Below are 20,239 nucleotides of genomic sequence, written 5' to 3' on the forward strand. Positions count from 1 at the left end.
TGAGGTGGGCAGCAGTTTTGGGACACCATCGTTTTTCTCAGCACTGTTACGTCTGAAAGTGATTTTTCAGCTGAGCTGTCATAAAACAGTCTCATCTTCAATTGTAGCTCTTGGAAGTACGGCCCCGCCCTAAAGAAACATCTTCACTAGGGGCTGAGAGCTGCATGGGAACACAAGGCCCAAAGCAAAGAGACTGCTGTCTGGGGAGACCGCCTGGGGAATGCTATCTACCCAGGCTGCTCTGGGGCAGCTCTGAGGGGCCTGGGACTGAGCAGAGGAGCACGCCGGAGAGGCGGCTATGGCATGGATCCACAGCCCTAAATGCCTCCATGTTAAGAGTAACGGTCATTCCTAAAAGAAAGCAATGGTCATTGTCTCCATTGTACTGAGGGAGAAACTGTGTCATGGGACAGTGACATGACCAAGGTGACATATCAGAGCAGTGCCAGAGCGAGGCACAGACCCCAGGCGTGCTGATGCTGAGCCCAGTGCCTTACCCATTCTACCACACTGCTTTTTGTGGGGCCTATAGAGATTCCAGCTGCAGAGACAAACCACTGGCCACGAGCTGTTCCCAGTGGAAATGACAGTTCCTGACTGCTCCTGCCCTCTTGGGTCCGCACCCTGGTACACTCCCCTGGGGATAACCGCTCAGCCCTCCCGCAGGGTCACGCTGGCGGAAGGTGACGGATTGACAGCTTTGGGGAGGAAGCTCTTCTGTTTGCCCTGCCAACGACCTCTTTCCCCATGCCTCAGTGCCCCGGTGGGCTGGCTCGCCCGAGTGCGGGCCGGCCGGGTGTGCGGCGTGGAGCAGACATGGGCGTGTGCCAGAGAGAAGCTGTGTCTCCAGACCAGACAGGGTGGCCTGTCCCAAGCACTCCCAGGTTGCCCCCCTGAAAGCTGGCGCTCTCTGGACCGGCAGGACCATGGACACTCCTGGGCCAGAGAGCCTGGGAGCTAATGGCAGGAGGGCCGGAGCCCCACAGCCGTGCTGGGGCCGGGGAACCTTGGCTGCCTGTGGCAGATGAGGCCGAGGGCCTCAGAGGCCTTGCAGTACACGGCAGCACAAGGACGGAACCCGAGGGCGAAGAGGCCCGGCCGTCCATGGCAGCACGGGGCTGGGAGGCAACGGCAACACAAGGGACAGCCTGGCTGGGGAGGGAGGACAAGGGGCCAGAGGCAGGAGGCTGGCAGGCTTGGGGCAGGGACCCCCGGGTCTGGCAAAACTCTCCTTTGGGACTGCTCTGGTCCCGATGGGCCGGACCAGGGAGGTCAAAACTGACGGGTGGGTTTCCTCAGAGAGGTACGGTGGGGGAGGGGATATCTTTCATTGGAGCAACTTCTGCCAGCGAGCGAGCTTGGGAGCCACACGGAGCTCTGTTTCAGGCCTGGGAGAGGCGCTCTCAGCCGCACAGCACAGGGCAAGTCCCCCCGCTCGCTGCCCAAGGTCGCCTGCATCCATCAGCCTTGCCGCTCGCACGAAAATATACTAGGCAAATATAACTTAGATAGGGCCACGATAAGGTGGGTGCATAATTGGCTGGATAACCGTAGTCAGAGAGTTGTTGTTAACGGTGCTAAATCCTGCTGGAAAGGGATAACAAGTGGAGTTCCTCAAGGGTCTGTTTTGGGACCCGTACTGCTCAATATCTTCATCAATGATGTAGATATTGGGATAGAGAGTACGCTTATTAAGTTTGCAGATGATACCAAACTGGGTGGGGTTGCGACTTCTTTGGAGGATAGGGACATAATTCAAAATGACCTTAGCAAGTTAGAGAAATGGTCAGAGGTAAACAGGATGAGGTTTAATAAAGAGAAATGCAAAGTGCTCCACTTAGGAAGGAACAATCAGTTCCATACATACAAGATGGGAAGCGACTGTCTAGGAAGGAGCATGGTGGAAAGGGATCTAGGGGTCATAGTGGACCACAAGTTGAATATGAGTCAACAGTGTGATGCTGTTGCAAAAAAAGCAAATATGATTCTAGGTTGTATCAACAGGTGTGTTGTAAGCAAAACTCGTGAAGTCATTCTGCCGCTCTACTCTGCACTAGTTAGGCCTCAGCTGGAGTACTGTGTCCAGTTCTGGGCGCCACATTTCAAGAAAGATGTGGAGAAATTGGAAAGGGTACAGAGAAGAGCGACAAGAATGATTAAAGGTTTAGAGAACATGACCTATGAAGCCAGGCTTCATGAACTGGGCTTGTTTAGTTTGGAAAAAAGAAGATTAAGGGGGGACATGAGAGCGGTTTTCAAATATCTTAAAGGGTGTCACAAGGAGGAAGGAGAAAATTTGTTCCTCTTGGTTACTGAGGACAGGACAAGGAGTAATGGGCTTAAAGTGCAGCAGGGGAGGTTTAGATTGGACATTAGGAAAAAATTCCTAACTGTCAGGGTGGTCAAATATTGGAATAAATTGCCAAGGGAGGTGGTGGAATCTCCCTCTCTGGAGATATTTAAGAACAGGTTGGATAGACATCTGTCAGGGATGGTGTAGACGGAGCTTGGTCCTGCCTTGGGGGCGGGGGGCTGGACTTGATGACCTCTCGAGGTCCCTTCCAGTCCTATGATTCTATGATTCTATGTAACCCAGTGAAGCCGAGTACAGTGTCAAGCAAATGAGGCTGCCCTGGCCTGGGAATTCCAGTCCAGTGAGCCAGATAAGGGCGCTCACTCCCCATGAAACAAAACCACCCCAAACAACCGCCCGGAGCCCGTTAGTGGGTGGACCATTCTCCCTCAAGCTGTGCCCGGCACCCCTGAGTGTCACCCCAGGCTGCATGAAGCCACATCAGTCATTACGTGATCACGGATGGGTCCCAGCCTATTTCTGCAATTTGCTTTGTCTCGTTTTCGTTCCTCTCTAGTACGGTTGTTGGTGCTGCCGATCAAATCTGGCATTGAACACAGCCGGGTTAAACCATTTTATTTTGGGACTCACGAAAGCACCCGCATGGGGCACAAATCAAACCTGAAAAGCCCCCCAATAACGCAGCAGCCGTGACCCTGTTCTCTGTGGCACGCTCGACTGCGATGTTACCAAGGTCTCAGAGGGGCAGCCGGGCTGGTCTGTATCTGCAGAACCAACGAGGAGTCCGGTGATGAAAAGATTCATTTGGACACAAGCTTTCCTGGGAAAAAACCCCTTTGCGGGCAAAAGCCACAATAGCTTATGGCCAAAGGAATTAGGGATGCAGTCGGTTAACTGGTTAACCAATGGCTGGCCAGGCTGGAGCAGCTCCCCTCCCCCAGCATGGTGCCGTTAGCCTGGCCAGCCCACGCAGCCTCTGCCTGTATGGGCTCGGCCGAACCTGTCCAGAGTAGCCTGTGACATGGCGAGTCTGGCTGGGCAGGAGCAGCCCGCCAGCCAGTGTCAGGCCAGGCTGGAGCAGCCTCCTGCCCATGGGAGTCAACTGGTTACACGTAATGTTTAACTGGTTAACGGACTCAAGGGGATTTTACATTCCTAAAATAAACCTCCGGTAGGGAGCCGTGTGAATGTCACTTTAAAAGCAACTTTTAAAAAAACGACGAGTCGTCCTGTGGAGCCTTAGGGTGTGTCCACACCGCAAAGTTATTTCAGAATAATGGCCGTTATTCCGAAATAACGAGGTGTCTACGCAGCAATTCCGTTATTTTGAAATAATTTCAAAATAACGGACGGATTATTCCAACTTCCGTAAACCTCATTCTATGAAGAATACCGCCTCTTCCCAAATAGCTATTTGGAAATAAGGCCTGTGTAGACGCTCCACTTCTGAAATTTCAAAATAGCCCCTCACCAGGCCGTTCTAAGTTATTCCTTTGGGGCTGTAAATCGACAGAGCACGTCTATATTAAGGAAGCCTGCCTCTGGCTCATTTTGAGGCTCCTGCAGTGTAGACGTGCTATTTTGAAATAAGCTATTTCGGAAGAACTATTCCCCAATAGCTTATTCTGAAATAACTGTGCCGTGTAGATGTAGCCTTAGAGACTAACAAATATAGAGGTCTAGCTAGCATCACGAGCTTTCGAGGGCACAACCCACTTCTTCAGAACCCCATTTTTTCTCCACTCAAGATGATCTCATCTGAGGAAGTGGGTCTTGCTCACAAAAGCTCCTGATACTAGATAGATATTTGTTAGTCTCCAAGGTGCCACAGGACTACTTGTTTTTCTAAAACCATGGTGTCCATCACGCTAGCCACTAGTGGCTATTTGGCCTGTTAAACGTGGCTAGTTCACTAAGCAGTGGCCACTATAGTCGAACTGGTCGGACACGATGGATCTAAAATAAACCTCATCATCTGCCAACAGTGTCCGTCTGCTATGTATATTGGACAAACTTCTCAGACACTTTGCCAAAGGATTAATGCCCACAAATCAGACATCAGACAGTTTCACAAAGAAAAACCAGTTTCTTGTCATTTCAACCAGACTGGGCATTGTCTCAACGACCTCACTACATGTATCTTACTCCAAAGAGACTTTAACACCAGACTACAAAGGGAAACCTCAGAACTGTCATTCATGCTTACATCTGACACTTTATGAATGGGCCTTAACAAAGATGCTAACTACCTTACCCATTACAAAGAGCTTCACCAATTATCACCCCTAATATTATCTCATAGACACTAACCTCCCTCCCTCCCCCGTGTTCTAAAATCTGATTTGTCAATTTTATACGTGTTCACTTTTTTTGATTGTATCCTTTGGTATATATGGTCATGCCAATTTTCTTCCACTATTTGATCTGAGGAAGTGGGTCTGGCCCACGAAAGCTCATCATCTAATAAACCATCTTGTTAGTCTTTAAAGTGCTGCATAGTCCTGTTTTTTGTTTTAAAATAAACCCGTTAGTTCTTAAGGTGCTAGGGAACTCCTCGGTGTTGCCAACATTGACAGTCTGTGTCGCCCTCTGCTGGATGTTGGAGAGAAGTTCACTCAAAATGAACAAGAATCTAGTAAAGGAGGGGGGCGCAACAGGATAGCGTACAACAAAAACCGGAACCCTCTTGGCTTGTTTGCTCCGCCAGTAACATGGCGAGAAGGTGATATTCAGTGCAACTGAAAACAGCAACAAATTCAGCATCAAGTAAATAACAAGATGACGATGCTTTATGCAGAAGAATATACCGACTGCCTGTGGCGTTCTCTGTGGTAGAGGGTCATTGGAGCACATGCACTGTCTGGATTAGAGGAAGTGAGGGATAAATCACGGCCAGCCAGCTGGCGATGCAAGTTGAAGAGACAAGTGTTGGCTAGTGTCATGTTTCAGGGCATAAGCTGAAGAAGTCAGGCAGGGGAAGTGAGTCGTGAACATACAGGGCCTGATCCTGAGGGTACTTGGGAGCTGCTCTGCGTCTGGCAGGCCTGGGCCGTGTACATGTTCATTGATATTTATCGATGTAAATGGGGTCTCCATGATCCGTCCCCCGACAGCTACTTCCAGAGAGCAAGAGACTTCGGGAGCAAACTGTATTTACATCTACTCTGCGTAGGTCTCCAGTAGACAGGAGCTGTGGAGCTCCCACTGGTTACCTTTGGCTGATGGTGGGGTACAAGTCAGGTGGTCGAGGGACATCTGCCTAGAAGACATCGCCAGACCTCGGCAGTACTAGGAGGGTTGAGCTAGTGTGCCTGTGAGAAGTGCAGTCGGAAAAGTAACAAATACTCTCCCGGTGGGCTGTATTTCCCAACAGACAATCGACTCTACATTCTCAGTTACTCAGGGTCAATCTTCACTCATTCATTTATCCCCTTTCCTGCCCTCTCTCTTTAGAGCTTTTCAGGAATAATGAGCCTGAATAATTGGATGCGAATATCCAAACTCTGTTGTTCCATTTATTCACCTAAAACTGGGTTCTTGCTGATTATGTACTAGCTGTATCTTAGTGTATATATTTCTCCTCTCAGCCTCTGTGCCTGCAAGCAGGGAAGTCTGGCCTTGCAAAGGGGTGCTGTGTAATTTTCCTAGGTTACTGAGTGGGGGCTGGAGCCGGTTCTGTGATGTATCGTTGTAAGGGAACCCTAATACTCCACCTGGCCCAGGCGGCTGCTGAGCCTCTACCGTTTGAGCTACAAGCCAGCTGGCTCTCAGGGAAGGCTGTCGAGCAAACTCCTCTCTCTGTAAGTGGTCATGGTGCCGCTCCGTGGAACAGGGACCCTCCCCCAGACGGTGTGGGGGGGTTGCAGACGTGAAGGCAGCTGCTAAATGAAGAGGTGATTGAGGTCATTTGGCTTGAAACTGGCAGAGTATCTGTCTCCCTCAATAGATTTGTATTGAGCCGTTTCATTTTCTTTCTAAGTACTTGTATGGCCAGTCGTAGAGGAGTATGTCAGACCCTTTGATGGGCTGATCCTCACAACACCCCACACGGGGATGTGCTACTGCCTCATTTCACAAGGCCAGGGGGGAGTAAGTGATTTCCCAAAGTTGCAAAGGGAGCACGTAGCTTCACCAGGAGCTAAACCAGCCCTCTTGAGCCTAGGCCTGTGACTGAACCACTAGACCAGGGGCCTGCAACCTGTGGCACTCGAGCCAAAGACAGCTCAGCATGGAACCAAATCCAGCGCTTTTGTTGTTCCCAAAATACAACAACTTTGTACATTCCAATGAAAAATTAATTTAAAAATGTAAAACCGTGTCATTGCTCATGTCGCTTGAATGCTGCACGAACCTGAATTTGACCAGTTCTGATGTAAACTTCAATGATACGTGCAGCTGCAGAAGTCCCATGAAATAAAGCTTGTAAATAAAGTACAATGTTTCATTGATACTGTTATTACTCACCATGTCAATTACCAATAATATGAAGTTGTATCTTTTCAGCCATGCAAAGGGGCATTCTTCTACGGCTCTTAGTTTTTCTGAATATTGATGTCGTTTGGCTCTTTTGTTTGAAAAGGTTGCTGAGCCCTACCCTAGGCAACCCTCCTTCCCGTCTTTGGGCCAACAATTTGTGTTGCGTTAATTACAAGCTGTTCTCAGAGGGGGAGCCGTGTTAGTCTGTATCTGCAAAAACAATGAGTCGTCCTGGGGCACCTTAAAGACGAATCGATTTATTTGGACATCAGCTTTTGTGGGTTTGACCCACAAAATCTTCTGCCCAAATAAATCTGTTAAGGCACGTCTACACCAGCACTTACCAACCGCCAGTCTGCAGACCAGTACTGGGCCGCGAGCCGCGAACCGCTGGTGGCCGGGCTGCGGTAGCTCTGGGGGCCAGGGCCGGGGTGCGCCTCCCAGTGCCTCTCCTCCCACCACAGCTGTTGAGAAAGGCATGTCCTGCTCCGCCTCAGCCAACCAGCGCTGGGCAGGGGCAGGAATCTCCTGCCGGAGCTGCAGTGTTGAACATAACTCCTTTCCTTTACAAACGCTGCCTGGGCGTCCGCATTCTGTATCCGCAACAAGGAGCCTTGGCAAGAAAACGGATGCCCGTGGATCTGAAGGGCTCTCCAGATATTGCAGGGGAGGTGGTCACAGGACTGCTACTGAAATCGTGAGCATTGACGTCCTCTGCAAATAACCAAGACAACATTTTCATTTGGCTTCTGTTGACAATAGCACGCTGGAGGGGAACCTGGACGGCCCTGCCTTGACTATAATAATAACGTCTGCCTTGACCACAGTGCAGATCTCCAACAGCAAAACGTGGGCCTGTCTCAAGTCCGGTGCACATGAGCACGCAGGCAAGTCTGAGGGGTGAGGTTTGAGAGGTGAGAATGTTTTTTGCACAAGCGTGCACATCCAGCGTGGTACAGTCAGACCACGCCACGGACATCAGGAGGAACTTTGTATTAGTACATTTTATTTATGATAAGCAAAAATTCCAGATACAGTCATAAAACTATTAACCACACATAGTTTTTGCAACATCCTGAGTAGCAGGATGTACCCCATACAGGGGCACTGGGCATTGTAGGTATCTTACACAATACGTAATCAATTGGTAAATATTATTAGAATGAGCAAGTCTCGCTTTGCTATAAAATGGGCTTAGTAAGAAGAATTGATGGAAGGGAACGAACAGGATTACCCACAGGTGCTGTTCAATGTAACTAGAAATAACAGACCCTTCACACCAGCTACGGCAGTGCATGGCGTCCTGACGCGTGGGACTAAAATGCTGTAGGTGGCATACGGGTGAAGTGTAAGTGAACTAGGCTTAATTATTGTAAGATAATAAATCTTCTATTACTTGCTTTTGCATTGTTCTGTGCTGTACTAATTGCTTTAGAATGGATAGTATTTAAGGTTTAAATCGTATAGTAATTGTTTTAAGGCTTGTGAAACTTAAACAACTGTATTAATTGCTTACAGCTTGCAATCGATAAAGACGTGGTTAATTCTCTCTAGAGTGTCCTGGTTTCCCTCGGATCTAAAATCGAACCACACGACACATGCTCATGCTTCCCCTCCACCACCTTTATAGCAGCTGCATTTTGCATTGTCCATTGCTTTTAAGCCATGCGACGGGTTTCCAGAAGGTAAACAGCCCCTCTCCCACATGTGGCATAATAGCATTACACAGCACAGTAGAAGAGTGTGAGACTGCTACCTGGTGCCACGCTGGCTCGTGGCCAAGTGACGGAAGTAAAACCATCTACTGGAAGCTTCGGAAGCCACTGCCTAGTCACGGATTAGCCTTCACCCCTGAAAGTCAGGGAGCTGTAAGTGGCTGGGAGGAATTAGGATACAGGCTAAATCTTCAGGTGGAACCAAAAATTCTGGGTACAGACAGACCTAAGCTTGGGAGGAGCCTAAAATACAGACCCAAATTTTGATCCTACAGGGCAAACTTGTTCTCTGTGGGGAGTATAAAGGAAAAAAATGGGTCGTCTTCTGATTGCATTTTGTTTCCCCTTTTAATTTAAATATAAAATATTTCCTCTTTCTCGGCTTCACCTTCATGGCCGACCCTGTTCTCACACTAGTGTCGTTCTGGAGTAACACAGGGTGTGAATCGGGCCCCTAATGTTTGCCTGTCTTCATAATATCCTCGTAGGAAGGAGGCGGTCCAGCCCCCCCGGGGATGGCGTGCGGGGTGGTAGAAGGGCCCAGCTCCGGGTTGGGAGGGCAGGTGTGCGCTCCAGAAAAGGCACGCGGGGAAGCTTCGCCTAGTGGGAAGAGACAAATGGAGCTCGTCTGGGTAACCATACACCAGCTTTGAGTGACACCGCACACGAGGGACCAAGGTGGCTGTGGGGACGGTTATTTTGAAATAATGTAGACCCTTCGGTACGTCTACACAGCAACGTTATTTCGAAATAACTTAGTCCACGTCTACATAGCAGGCAGTTGTTTGGACGTAATGTTGAAATACCGTACTGTCAAGCTGGAGGCAGGGCCAGATTAAGGGGGGTGCCTGATGGCAGCTGTAAGGTGCGCAGCGCACCCAGGGGTGGGGCCGCGCATGTGCCGTGTGCCCGCTGCCCGGGGCGCAGGAATGGCTCGAGCCGGCCCTGGCTGGAGGACGTCTTACTCCGACTCCTGTAATCCTCATTGTACGAGGAGGAAGGGAAGTCGGAGGAAGAGCGCTCTGTTTCGAAATAAGTGCTGAGTAGACGCTCCCTATTTCGAAATAAGCTACGCAACTGACGTAGCTCAGGGCTGGCCCACAACATTGTAGCCCGAGGCGGGGAGCTCAAATGATGCCCCCTTGCTTGGGCCAAAACTTTGAAAAGTCTCCATTCTCTGGGTCCTAGTGGCGCCCTTCTCCCCCACCAGTCTGGCACCTGACGCGGCCGCCTCAGTTCGCCTCATGGAAAGGCCAGCCCTGACCTAGCTCAATTTGCCTAGCTTATTTCAAGCTAAGCCCTGCTCTGTAGATGCACCCTAGGAGCCTAGCTTTGGGTGCTTCACGGGAGAGGCTGGCACCAATTAACCCAGTGCCCGTAGTCCATTGCAGCAACGTTTCAATGAATATGAAACCTAATGACTGTTTCAAATGCCCCACGAATGGACAGCTCTCCAGGAAAGAAGCCCAGAGCCAAAACTCTCAGTGAACGACGGCCCTGTCACAGAGGTTTGGGCTGGACCCTGCAGGAGCCGGCTTAGGGAGGGGCAAAGCCCCAGATGCCAACTACCCACCAAGGGAATCGGCGTCGCTGAGCGCAAACACGGCGAGCGTGCGCCGGCAGGGGAAGCTGCTCCGGCGTTTCAGCCAGCACTGCATGCAGAAGAGGAACCCGCAGGACAGGGTCATGGCCAGAAGGAGCAACGCCAGTAACCTGAGGCACAGACACAGACAGGGAACAATCAACGGCAGGTGGCAACTGCAAATGGATTCAGACGTGAGGGGCAGGAGGAAAGGTTTGGGGCGACTGGGAAGGTTCGAGCTGATGAAAAGAAGAGACCTGCTAACTAAAAGAAGGCAAAGTTGGTTCAATTATGGAAATTCTCTTGAACATTTTTGCACAAAAAAAGTCAAAAAAAAATTTTTTTGCAAACCTTTTTTTTGGGGGGAAGGGCAGTTTTTGGCCCGGCATTGTACAGACTGTTACAGCCAATGGCCAAACTCCTCCAACTTCCCTTGGACTCTGAATCAGGTCCTTCCAGCTGTCTGGCTTTTTCTGAAGATTCAAAATTGCTGCAAAACCCTTTTCATGAAACACGTTGGCTTTTTCCATTAAAACGATCCGTTGATCAGCTGTGCACAGCAAAGGAAATGTGGACAAAGGATTCGGTCTGGGCACAACACAAAATAGCAGCTGTACACACAGAAAATTCAAGTGAAGGGTTAGAAAAATGTTATCTTGATACCAATAGCTCCCTCCATAGCTATCAGAGCTGGGCAAAATTTTCCAATCCAATAGTTTATTTGCTGAAAAAATGCAGTTTGGGGTCAGATTAGGCAAATATGATCAGTCAAATAAAAATAAAAAAACAATCAAAATGGAAGCTAGCAAGTTTTTTGTTTCAAATGGCATCTTACTAAGAAATCTGGTTGCAATTGTTTAATTTTTTAAAGGATGAAAAAAAAAACCAAATATAAGAACCCTCAAATCCCAAAACATTTCGGTTTTGAGTCCGCACCAACATCATTTATTTTGGATTTGGGGGTTTGGTCCATTTACTCCATCAGCATTCCTGCCTGTGAATCAGATTAGACATTTTGCCAGCTCTTTCTTTGGGAAGGGTTCAGTACTTACCCGATATACCAGGCACTGAGGTGCTCCTCATTGTAATTAACACATCTAGCAATTAAACAAACAGACAACATGTTGGGACAATGCTGGCCCAGGTATATGCAGTCAGTTGAAGTGTTATCCAAGGGTGCAGGAAGAATCAGCTGTATTAATGACGTTATGGTAGCACGTCATTTAATTAATAGGATGTGCCTAAATGCAAATAGTGCATAACTATTTTCCATTAAATATACTGTACATCCTATTCATTCTCTGTTAGCAAAACATCACAATTATCCATTGCTTTCTTGTACATGGCATTTTTCTTTTTCTGAAGAAAAATTAAGCTCAAACAGCCACAGCTAGTCTTTTTATATTAACGGAATGAACATGCTACTCTTGTTTAGAGCAACGACTTGGCATATTCCTTCCTTTGCATTGCCTGGCAAATTCTGAAGACAAAATAAAAATCCATGCAAATGTGAAGACTACTTACGGTTCATCCAGTTCACATTTCGGATCACAGTCTGCTAACTGAAACACATATGTCAACCGATCAGGACAAGTACAATATCTTATTAAAAGGCCTTTTTTATTTAAACTGAGAAACAGCTATAGACAAATTCAGGGCCAGATTCTGTGACTATTATTTGTGTGAACAGTCCCATTGCATGTGTGTGCCTGAGTGCAGAAGACTAACAGCCTTGATAGAGGTTGCTGACTTGGGCCCATAGTTTTTTCTGTTAATGACCTGATTCAACTGCTCTGGAAACCACTGAAAGTCTTTCACGCAATATGATCAGATCCTTCGATTTCTAAGAAAAGCTGGCAGACAGACATACTATTAAGATGTTTGGCATTAACGGGGGGAAGCACGTTTTTGTGAAGTGACATGTCGAAGGCCAAGAGCCAAGAGATACAAACAAGTGTAAACAGAAATGTTTACAGAACTGGCGTTGATTTGTTACTCACAATTTGTTACTGAACAATTTCACTGAATAACTGCGGGGTTTGTAGCTCCTTTGCAAACCGTTCATTGTGAATATTCAATATTTGTAATTTGAGTTGCTTTGACTAGACACAGAGAACATAACATAAGACCATAACAGCGCCAGACTAGGTCAGACCAAAGGTCTATCTAGCCCAGTGGCCAGTGCCCCAGAGGGAGTAGCGCAGGAAATCCTCCGGTGATTCCGTCCTCTGTCACCCATTCTCAGCCCCTGACAAACCGAGGCTGGGGACACCATTCCTGCCCAGCCTGGCTAATAGCCATTGATGGACCTCACCTCCAAGAACGTATCTAGTTCTAGAGGGCATGGAATGCTACTGTTACATGATGGGCAGAACGTCCAATTAGGATCAGGTCTCTGGTGTGAATCCGAAAGTTGCTTAGGGGAAATATTTTATAACAACCACTTAAACATGGCAAACGTTCCTCCCACTAACTGCATTTCCTAGCTTGTGTGTGGAAAGCGAACAAACTAATTGATAAGCACAGGCTGAATCACATCCCAGCTCTGTCGCAGAAAACTTTAAATCAAACATCAAATGGCAGTAATATCCTGTGACAGGATAAATAAAATGTGACAAATTAGATTTAGGTCTTAGATAAAAAGTTAGACATAATTTGCAGATAATTACTATATGTCATTTCTTTTTTGCAAGTGTCTGACAGGCATGTAGATGTGTCCTTTGCGTGAAAACTAAAAAGCTCTTTTGCATGTAAGACAGATTCAGACAGATCACATCACATTTCTAATGAGCAGGGATTAGTTTAAGTACTATGCAACATCCCCCTCAGCAAAAATCCTCTTACAAGTCTATCTAAAGGGCCCCATCCTGTCTGCACTGCCATTAGCCTCACTGGGAGCAAGATCAGTGCCCAGAGATAACGGAAGTCCCTGTGTGTAATGAATCCTTCAAATAAAATATTATCTGTGACATTTCATGGGTGATTTAAAATGAAACGAGGAACGGAAAGAGACTGAGAATTCAAGATGAACTTTTCCAGACGTACCCTTTTAAAATTGTGTTCATCTGCTAAGTCACACACCCCTGGTGCCGCAGCATTTTTAAATTGCTTGCCTCACTTCTGCCAATTAGGAGAGCAAGTCAAAGAAACTGAGACAGTTTATTCCCAGGATCATGTGTATCTATGATTGCTTTATTAGGGCTGAATTATCTGATGTATCCATCACACTCTTTAAACGTCCCCATGTGAAGGCATCATCCCTTATCTTACGGATACACAAATACCTGAATGACACTGTAGATAGATAGATAAATTGTCTTAAATGAAATCCAAATAATTCATCTGGAGACATACGCTTTCTAATTTCAAATATGCTGAGTACAAGGATTCATATACTAGAAGGCAATATCGATACCTGAGCTGGAATTGATTGTGACTATAAAAGTCCAACTACTCAGCGGTCTTCACAAATATCTTTAACACATTATCCCAAGAATAAAACCTTGCCCAACAGAGCTCTATAACCAATCAACGTCTGACCCCAGAAAAGGTTTTGTTACCTGGAACAAAGTCAGACATAGGCCTCCGATTTCGGAGATCAGCCAGGTGAGATGCAGAACTTTGGCTCTCCACATTGCTAACGAGAGAAGCCCTTGTAAGGTTCTGTTTATAGCTGCATCTCTCCCCTTATGATCTGGAGCTTTTACACATCCCTGTAAATTCTCCCTTGAGCCAGGGAATACATTATCCTTGTGACTCGGGAGCAAGAGCCAGGGAATGAATGCGGCTCTGCATGAACACACTCAAATAGCCAGGAGTCCTAATGAATAGTCGTTTGAGGTCAGCACCTCGCAAATGTTCAGATCCTTTTGTAGCTTTCAATAGCTCCTGTTGCTAGTGCCTGGTTCCATATTAACACAACATTGTACATGTACCTGCTGCAAACAGAGAACTTGTCCTGCAATAACTTCAATGGGAGAGGAAGAGTAAGAACACCCGGCTTACAACAGCTAGGGTGGGGGGGTCATGCTTGCCTGACCCACACAAATAGTTCTGTCAGTTTCAGTGCATAAGCACAATGCAATGAGTAGGATATGGCATGGAGGGGTTATTTTTAGATACATCTTCCTCTTTTGTTCGTACTCTTTGGATCCTCGTACTATTATTTGCACCTGATCTCAGAAGGAGCATGAATTTATTGGCCGTATGATAATCCCTAAACCTTAATTCAGCCGTGAGAGCTAGAGGGAAAGCATTTCTTTTAGGGCTGCATCGAAAGCTCACTGCAATGAAGGGAAAGATGCCCACTGAGTTTGAAGGGCTTTGGCTGATGCCGTTAATCCCTTAATTTCTGACAGTGCAAGAATGGCTGAGAATGATTTCTTGAACTACAGCAGTTGGCATCCCTTTCTCCGGGTGGATTGTAGCATAATTCCCTGTAGGAATAGGGCATCCAGTTTGGATAAAAGGATAAGCCAACCCAAATCCGTGCCCAGCCCTCAAAACAAACCCAAACCTTGAGAGTCAAAAGTTTGGTTGATTGTTCTTCACTGTCGTGTTCCTCCCTGGCATTCTCCTGATCTGGTTTGAATGTGGCAGTGCCACATTAGATCGCAGGACAAAGGATGTTTTTGTGCTGTCTCCAGGCAGAGCAGAAATGGGAATCACGCCCATTTTCCGATCAAATCTTCCATTTTGTTAACAGATTGCTCATTACTCAGACCAATATCCCCCTTTGCATTCCTCACTGTAATTCTGTGTGTGTCTGGGCAATCTGAAATCTTTGCACCACAGTGGTTTAGAATTTGCAAAGCATCCTCAGCAGGCACTTCAGTGAATACACTTAATCAGTTCATTCTGCAGTCAGGGTAGGAACTCTCTTGGCACGAGGGACATCATGCAGTGCATACAGCCTTTCAAAAGTTGTCAGGCATTTAGCGATATTGTCTGCCTCTGGCTACATCTACACTGGCATGATTTTCCGCAAATGCTTTCCGTTAAAAGCACTTTCGGAACAGAGCATCTAGATTGGCACGGGCGCTTTTCCACAAAATCCCTTTTTGTGGAAAAGCATCCGTGGCCAATCTAGACGCGCTTTTGCACAAAAAAAACCCCGATCGCCACTTTTGCCATTGGGGCTTTTTTTTGCAGAAAACAAATCTGAGCTGTGTACACTGGCCCTTTTGCACAAAAGTTTTGCGCAAAAGGGACTTTGCCCGAACGGGAGCAGCATAGTATTTCCGCAAGAAGCACTGATTTCTTACACTAGGAAGTCAGTGCTTTTGCAGAAATTCAAGCGGCCAGTGTAGACAGCTGGCAAGTATTTCCGCAAAAGCGGCCGATTTTCCAGAAAAACTGGCCAGTCTAGACACAGCCTCTCTGTGTGCAGGAGTAAATGGTCCCAAGTGAGGATTTTTGGAGTGATGGGAATCGCTGGGGTTGGTGGGTTCTGGTTCTGCTTCTCTAGCAGGCCCAGTTGGCGTTTTCGCTCTCTCTCCTCCAACTTCTCCTTTATCTTCCCCTCTTTCAGTTGCAACCGTCTCTGACGCGCTCTCTCCTGTTCTGCAACCCGCAGTCTAAAAAACTCCAGCTTGGCAGTAGCTTTGCCGCTTTCCCTTTCTTCCTGCTTTCCGGTCCCTGCTTCTATCCCCCGAGGTCAGCAAATGGAAGATACCCAACTGGTCGCCACCTCCTGGTTGCCCTTGACAACCACACTCACAGTCTGTACACCTGGGCTGAGTCTAGACTGGCCAGTTTTTCCGGAAAATCAGCTGCTTTTCCGGAAAAACTTGCCAGCTGTCTACACTGGCCGCTTGAATTTCCGCAAAAGCACTGACTTCCTACTGTAAGTGAATATCCTGGGCTATGTCTACACTCCTGGCTTCTTGCGCGAGTCATATGCAAATGAGGCTAAGCGTGGAATATCGCCGAGCCTCATTTGCATACCGAATGAGCCACCATTTTTTTCAGAAGAGGCTCTTGCGCAAGAAGGAGCGTTTACACTGCCCCTCCTTGCGCAAGAAAAGCCCTCTTGTGCAATGCCGTTCTTCCTGAAAAGTAACAGGTGTCACGGCGTTGCGTGAGAGGGTTTTTCTTGCACGAGAAGGGGCAGTGTAGACGCTCCTTCTTGCGCAAGAGCCTCTTCTGAAAAAAATGGTGGCTCACTAGGTATGCAAATGAGGCTCGGCGATATTCCACGCTTAGCCTCATTTGCATATTACTCACGCAAGAAGCTGCGAGTGTAGACATAGCCCTGGTGTCCTTGAGCAGCTGAGTCACTGCATGGTGGATCTCTCGATGGACAAAGGCTATCGATAGTCGTTTGACACCCGCCTGGGTATTGGTTACTTTCCTTGCTGCTGTCTCTGGGGTCCTAATACCTGGATGATTCCCCACTGTGCAGCATGTTCAGACACAACCAAACATCACAGCCTCAGAACTTCCTATGCCCTCAAGATTGGCACACTTGGAACAAGTGACTTCCTGCCAACCAGAACCTTTCCCTTGATACCGCACATGGCATGCTTGGCATGCAATACCCCAATTAGTTATAAAAGAGGAATAGGGGGGCACAGGACACTCCCCTTAGATGCAGACAGTCACAGACAGCAAGTGCCTGGAGTCTGCAAGTCCCATGTTCTCCAGATGCTTCTCTGGCCTGGACAAATTCAGTTTGTTCTGCTGGGATCCGCTCCGAAGGGCGCTGCGAAGATCATTTTCCTTGCCTGTTCCTTTGACCAGGTCTGGGCATCCCTCTTCTCTCTCCCCCTTTGGTATCACAGCAGACACTAGCTGCTTGGCTGTACTGTCGAGACCCTCCACTGCCTAGCCCCATCCAACCCCGCATTTCTCATTCAGTATCGGGAGGTCAACTCTCACCTCCAACTAGCCCATGATCCCAGCCTCTGTTGCCCTCTGGTTTAATTTTCAAATGTTTTCTCCCATGCTACCCCTCCTGCTTGGGAGGAGACCCCAGAAACACCCCTCAAAGCCACCTCTTTATCCTCTTTCAGAGCACTCCCTAAACTTCACTTTTCACGGGTTGCCCACAGAAAGCTTGAGCGTGGTTACACGATGGATGTGCTGAGACCAGAGCCCATCATAGTGGCCAATACTGGTTCATTGTTTCCTTGTGCCTCTCCAGCTGTCTGTATCCATCTGTCATCTGCCTTATACTCATGGGCTATTGTCTACACTGGCGGCTTCTTGCGCAAGAACATCTTGCACAAGGGATCTTGTGCAAGAAGTCTTGCACAAGAAAATGTCCACACTGCCATGTGCGAGATGTGCTTTTGCACAAGAGCATCCATGGCCGTGTAGACGCTCTCTTGCGCAAGAAAGCTCTGATGGCCATTTTAACCATAGGGCTTTCTTGTGCAAGAAATCGTTGCCGAGCGTCCACACTTTCCTCTTGCGCAAGAGAGCTGACACCTGTTAGAAAAGAGTGTAGCTCTTGCGCAAGAAGCCCTCTCTTACCACGCCGTACTGTAAATTTCCTTGCACAAAAGCGGGAGGGCAGTGTGGATGCTCAGCGGATTCTTGCGCAAGAACAGCCGTTGCACAAGAACCCACCAGTGTAGACATGGCCCTGCTGTTTGGGAGGGGACCATCTTTTTGGTGTGTGTTTGTGCAGCACCTAATATAGGGGACTCCTGATCCAGGACTAGACTCCTTGCTGCTGAATAAGAATAAGAATACAATTAGGCACAGTATATTATGTCTAAAACTGTGTGTACAAATGCACCAATTTTTCAATTAATGTGCATCACAAAGGATGTCCTACTAATGCGAGCAAAAGGTGTCTGGAAAGCAGTGCTAATCTGGCTTTGTCAGAGACAGGCAAACATTGCTTTACTACCCAGGTGAGAGGCATAGAATTGTTATTGCTAACACCGAGCTAGAAAACGTGCTGCGCTTTACTTTGCTTGCAACAACAACCCACTCTGTTCAACATCGATTACGAGATTGTCACGGAGGCCTCAGCCTGGGACCGAAACGCTCCATTAATTTTAGCCCTTGCAGATTTAACACCAGGGTGTCGCTGGGAATGAGTTTTGCCATAATTTGAAGTTAAACATTATGCCGTCATTGGCCATAATGCTTGACAAAGCGATGGGAGCAGTCAGGTGTCCCGTGCTGGGTTTGATTTTTCTCTGAGCAGATGAGGTGTGCAGTTTAAATAACAATGAGCACGCAAATCAATCACATTCTGTTAATTATTGATAAAGCTTCCTCTGGGCCTGGTCTGGATTCAGTGTCCTCCAAGCTCGGGCTGTTTGGATCTAGATTTGGTTGGAGCACGACTCAGTTAAGGGCAAGCTTCTGCCCTGGCGTGTTCAGGCAGGGATGCAGAGGAGCCGGGTTTGGAAGGCACCCTGGGGAGGAATTCTAGCTGGTTGAACCAAAGTCCCTGCTGTGGAGTCCGGGGGATGTGATCTGAACAGGGGTAGCTCTCACACGCTGGACAGCCATCTGCACCATGCCATAGAAAAGGTGGAACAAACCAGTGCTATTCGCTCAACTGTTTCTGTCCAGTTTGGTTCCCAGTATTGTTGTTCTCCCATCCCTTAGCTTTTTGGTGAAAAAAATCAACCTAACTGTGTAAAAACATGTCTTCGTTGTTGGTAGGAAACCGTGTTACTGGTACAATGTTGACCTTCAAAGGGATCGGCCGTCACTGAACTCATTTCAGGTTTCTTCCTCTTGCAATTATTTGCTTGAAATTCCCTCCGTGCACTTCAACAACTCCAGTGTGGAACACACAGAATTGCTGCTCAGCAGATGGTCTCTGCCCCGTGTCTGTGAGAAGAGTGAGCTCCCTTACTGAAAAGTAAAAGAACTTTTTTCTGGGTGGATTGCCTACCTTCCTACAATCATAGGAAACGGACCACAGGGATTGCTCCACTTAATCCCAAGGAATGATCCCTGACCACTGCTTTAGATCAGTAGTTCTCAAACTCTAAAAATTTAGGACCTTATTTTGATTGCTTAGCTCTTTGCCCTTCCTCATTCCCCATTCCCTGCCCCATCGCTTCTCCAAGGCCCCACATCTTGCTCATTTCATTCATCCTCCCTCCATCATTTGCTCATGTCTCCTATGTGGGGGGGGGGGGGGGAGGCAGGAGATCTCCACACACCTCCTCTGCCCATAGGCACTTCCCCAACAGTTCCCATTGGCTGCAGTTCCCAGCCAATGAGGCTGCGGAATCAGCGCTCGGAGCACCATGGACTGAAAGGGGAGGGGAGGTGGGCCCACAGAAATCCCTCTGCTTTGCTTAAGGAGAGATCCAGACTCTGGAACGCTAGAGAACTGCTGTTCTGCAGAAAATTGCTTCCTGGCCTCAGTTTGAACCTGTGAATCTAAGCAAGGGCCCCTGCACCAGGAGTAAAGGATCAAAGACCTGAAACGAAACAAAACAAAACAAAAAACTCACGACAAGCCGTGTATCAGAGATCCCCGGGACGTTTGCGGTCAATATTCGGCAGCACTGTGAGGCTTGCCCCCGTGCTCTCCTGCACATAGAGCCTTGGGCGTCAAGTGTTTTCTCATCCGAGGATTTCTCGGGGGATCTCTCTCCTTTTCCCCTCCAAAAGCACAACGTGTGCCAAACAAACTTTCAGCTCCAAGGGCTTTTCCTGGTGACTGGGCTTTGGTTTTCCCTCTTCTGATCTGAACTGTGTTCCTCCCTCCCCCAGGACGCTGGGAGCTGCTTTGGGTGGGTTGCTGCCTATTGCTGGAGAGAAACCTTTTCTGGGTAAGATCAGTAAGACGGCACCCGCTACGTGCGCACAGACATCGGACGGCAATGGAAGCTGGCAAGGGCGCCCCCTACCGGGCAGCAAGAAATACTGCGACGTTCAGCAGGAAGCAGGGGTAAGCCTTATGTTTGGCTCAGAGGAAAACCCAAGAAATACTCGACATCAGGCAACAGGAGTCTCCCTTGTACACGTGTTTTATACCACGCGAGTGCTTAGGGCTAACACGACACCTGCTTTCAGCACGCTGCCGCCCCTGGAAAGCTGGGATCGGTAAGGGAGTGCCATGGGATGCGGACTTCCCCCAAGTCTCCAGGGAGAGTCTGCAACAAGGGGTCCAAAAGAGCAGTTTTCAGAGAAAACAGCTGGCAAGCAGATGCTCTGGTGACTGAGGCT

The 20,239-nt window shown here is 48.0% G+C and overlaps 1 protein-coding gene across 3 annotated transcripts; it reads right to left on the bottom strand.

The window, feature by feature from the left end:
• Window positions 1-7,779: 7,779 nt before the first annotated feature.
• Window positions 7,780-13,843, bottom strand: TMEM207 (transmembrane protein 207). Of its 3 annotated transcripts, none has more exons than XM_075938266.1 (6): window positions 13,648-13,843; window positions 11,612-11,649; window positions 11,140-11,184; window positions 10,439-10,675; window positions 10,079-10,218; window positions 7,780-9,105 (listed from the first exon to the last, which is right to left on the bottom strand). In XM_075938266.1, exons 1-6 carry the CDS (start codon window positions 13,720-13,722, stop codon window positions 8,960-8,962), a joined length of 681 nt encoding a protein of 226 aa, XP_075794381.1. In that variant the 5' UTR covers window positions 13,723-13,843; the 3' UTR covers window positions 7,780-8,959. The 3 variants fall into 3 exon arrangements, with proteins under 3 accessions (XP_075794381.1, XP_075794382.1, XP_025034241.2); XM_075938267.1 differs by having other exon boundaries at window positions 10,439-10,637; window positions 13,648-13,692; XM_025178456.2 differs by lacking the exon at window positions 10,439-10,675 and having other exon boundaries at window positions 13,648-13,839.
• Between the last annotated feature and the right edge of the window lie 6,396 nt (window positions 13,844-20,239).

The sequence above is a fragment of the Pelodiscus sinensis genome, chromosome 10, assembly GCF_049634645.1.
Source record: "Pelodiscus sinensis isolate JC-2024 chromosome 10, ASM4963464v1, whole genome shotgun sequence".
Taxonomy (NCBI): domain Eukaryota; kingdom Metazoa; phylum Chordata; order Testudines; family Trionychidae; genus Pelodiscus; species Pelodiscus sinensis.

Excerpts from the sequence above, each read along its gene's own strand:
- TMEM207 (XM_075938266.1), bottom strand. The coding sequence starts at position 13,722 with ATGTGGAGAGCCAAAGTTCTGCATCTCACCTGGCTGATCTCCGAAATC. Across the intron at positions 11,650-13,647 it reads TATGTCTGACTTTGTTCCAG|TTAGCAGACTGTGATCCGAA; the intron begins GTAACAAAACCT and ends TATGTGTTTCAG. Across the intron at positions 11,185-11,611 it reads AAATGTGAACTGGATGAACC|ATGTGTTAATTACAATGAGG; the intron begins GTAAGTAGTCTT and ends TTTAATTGCTAG.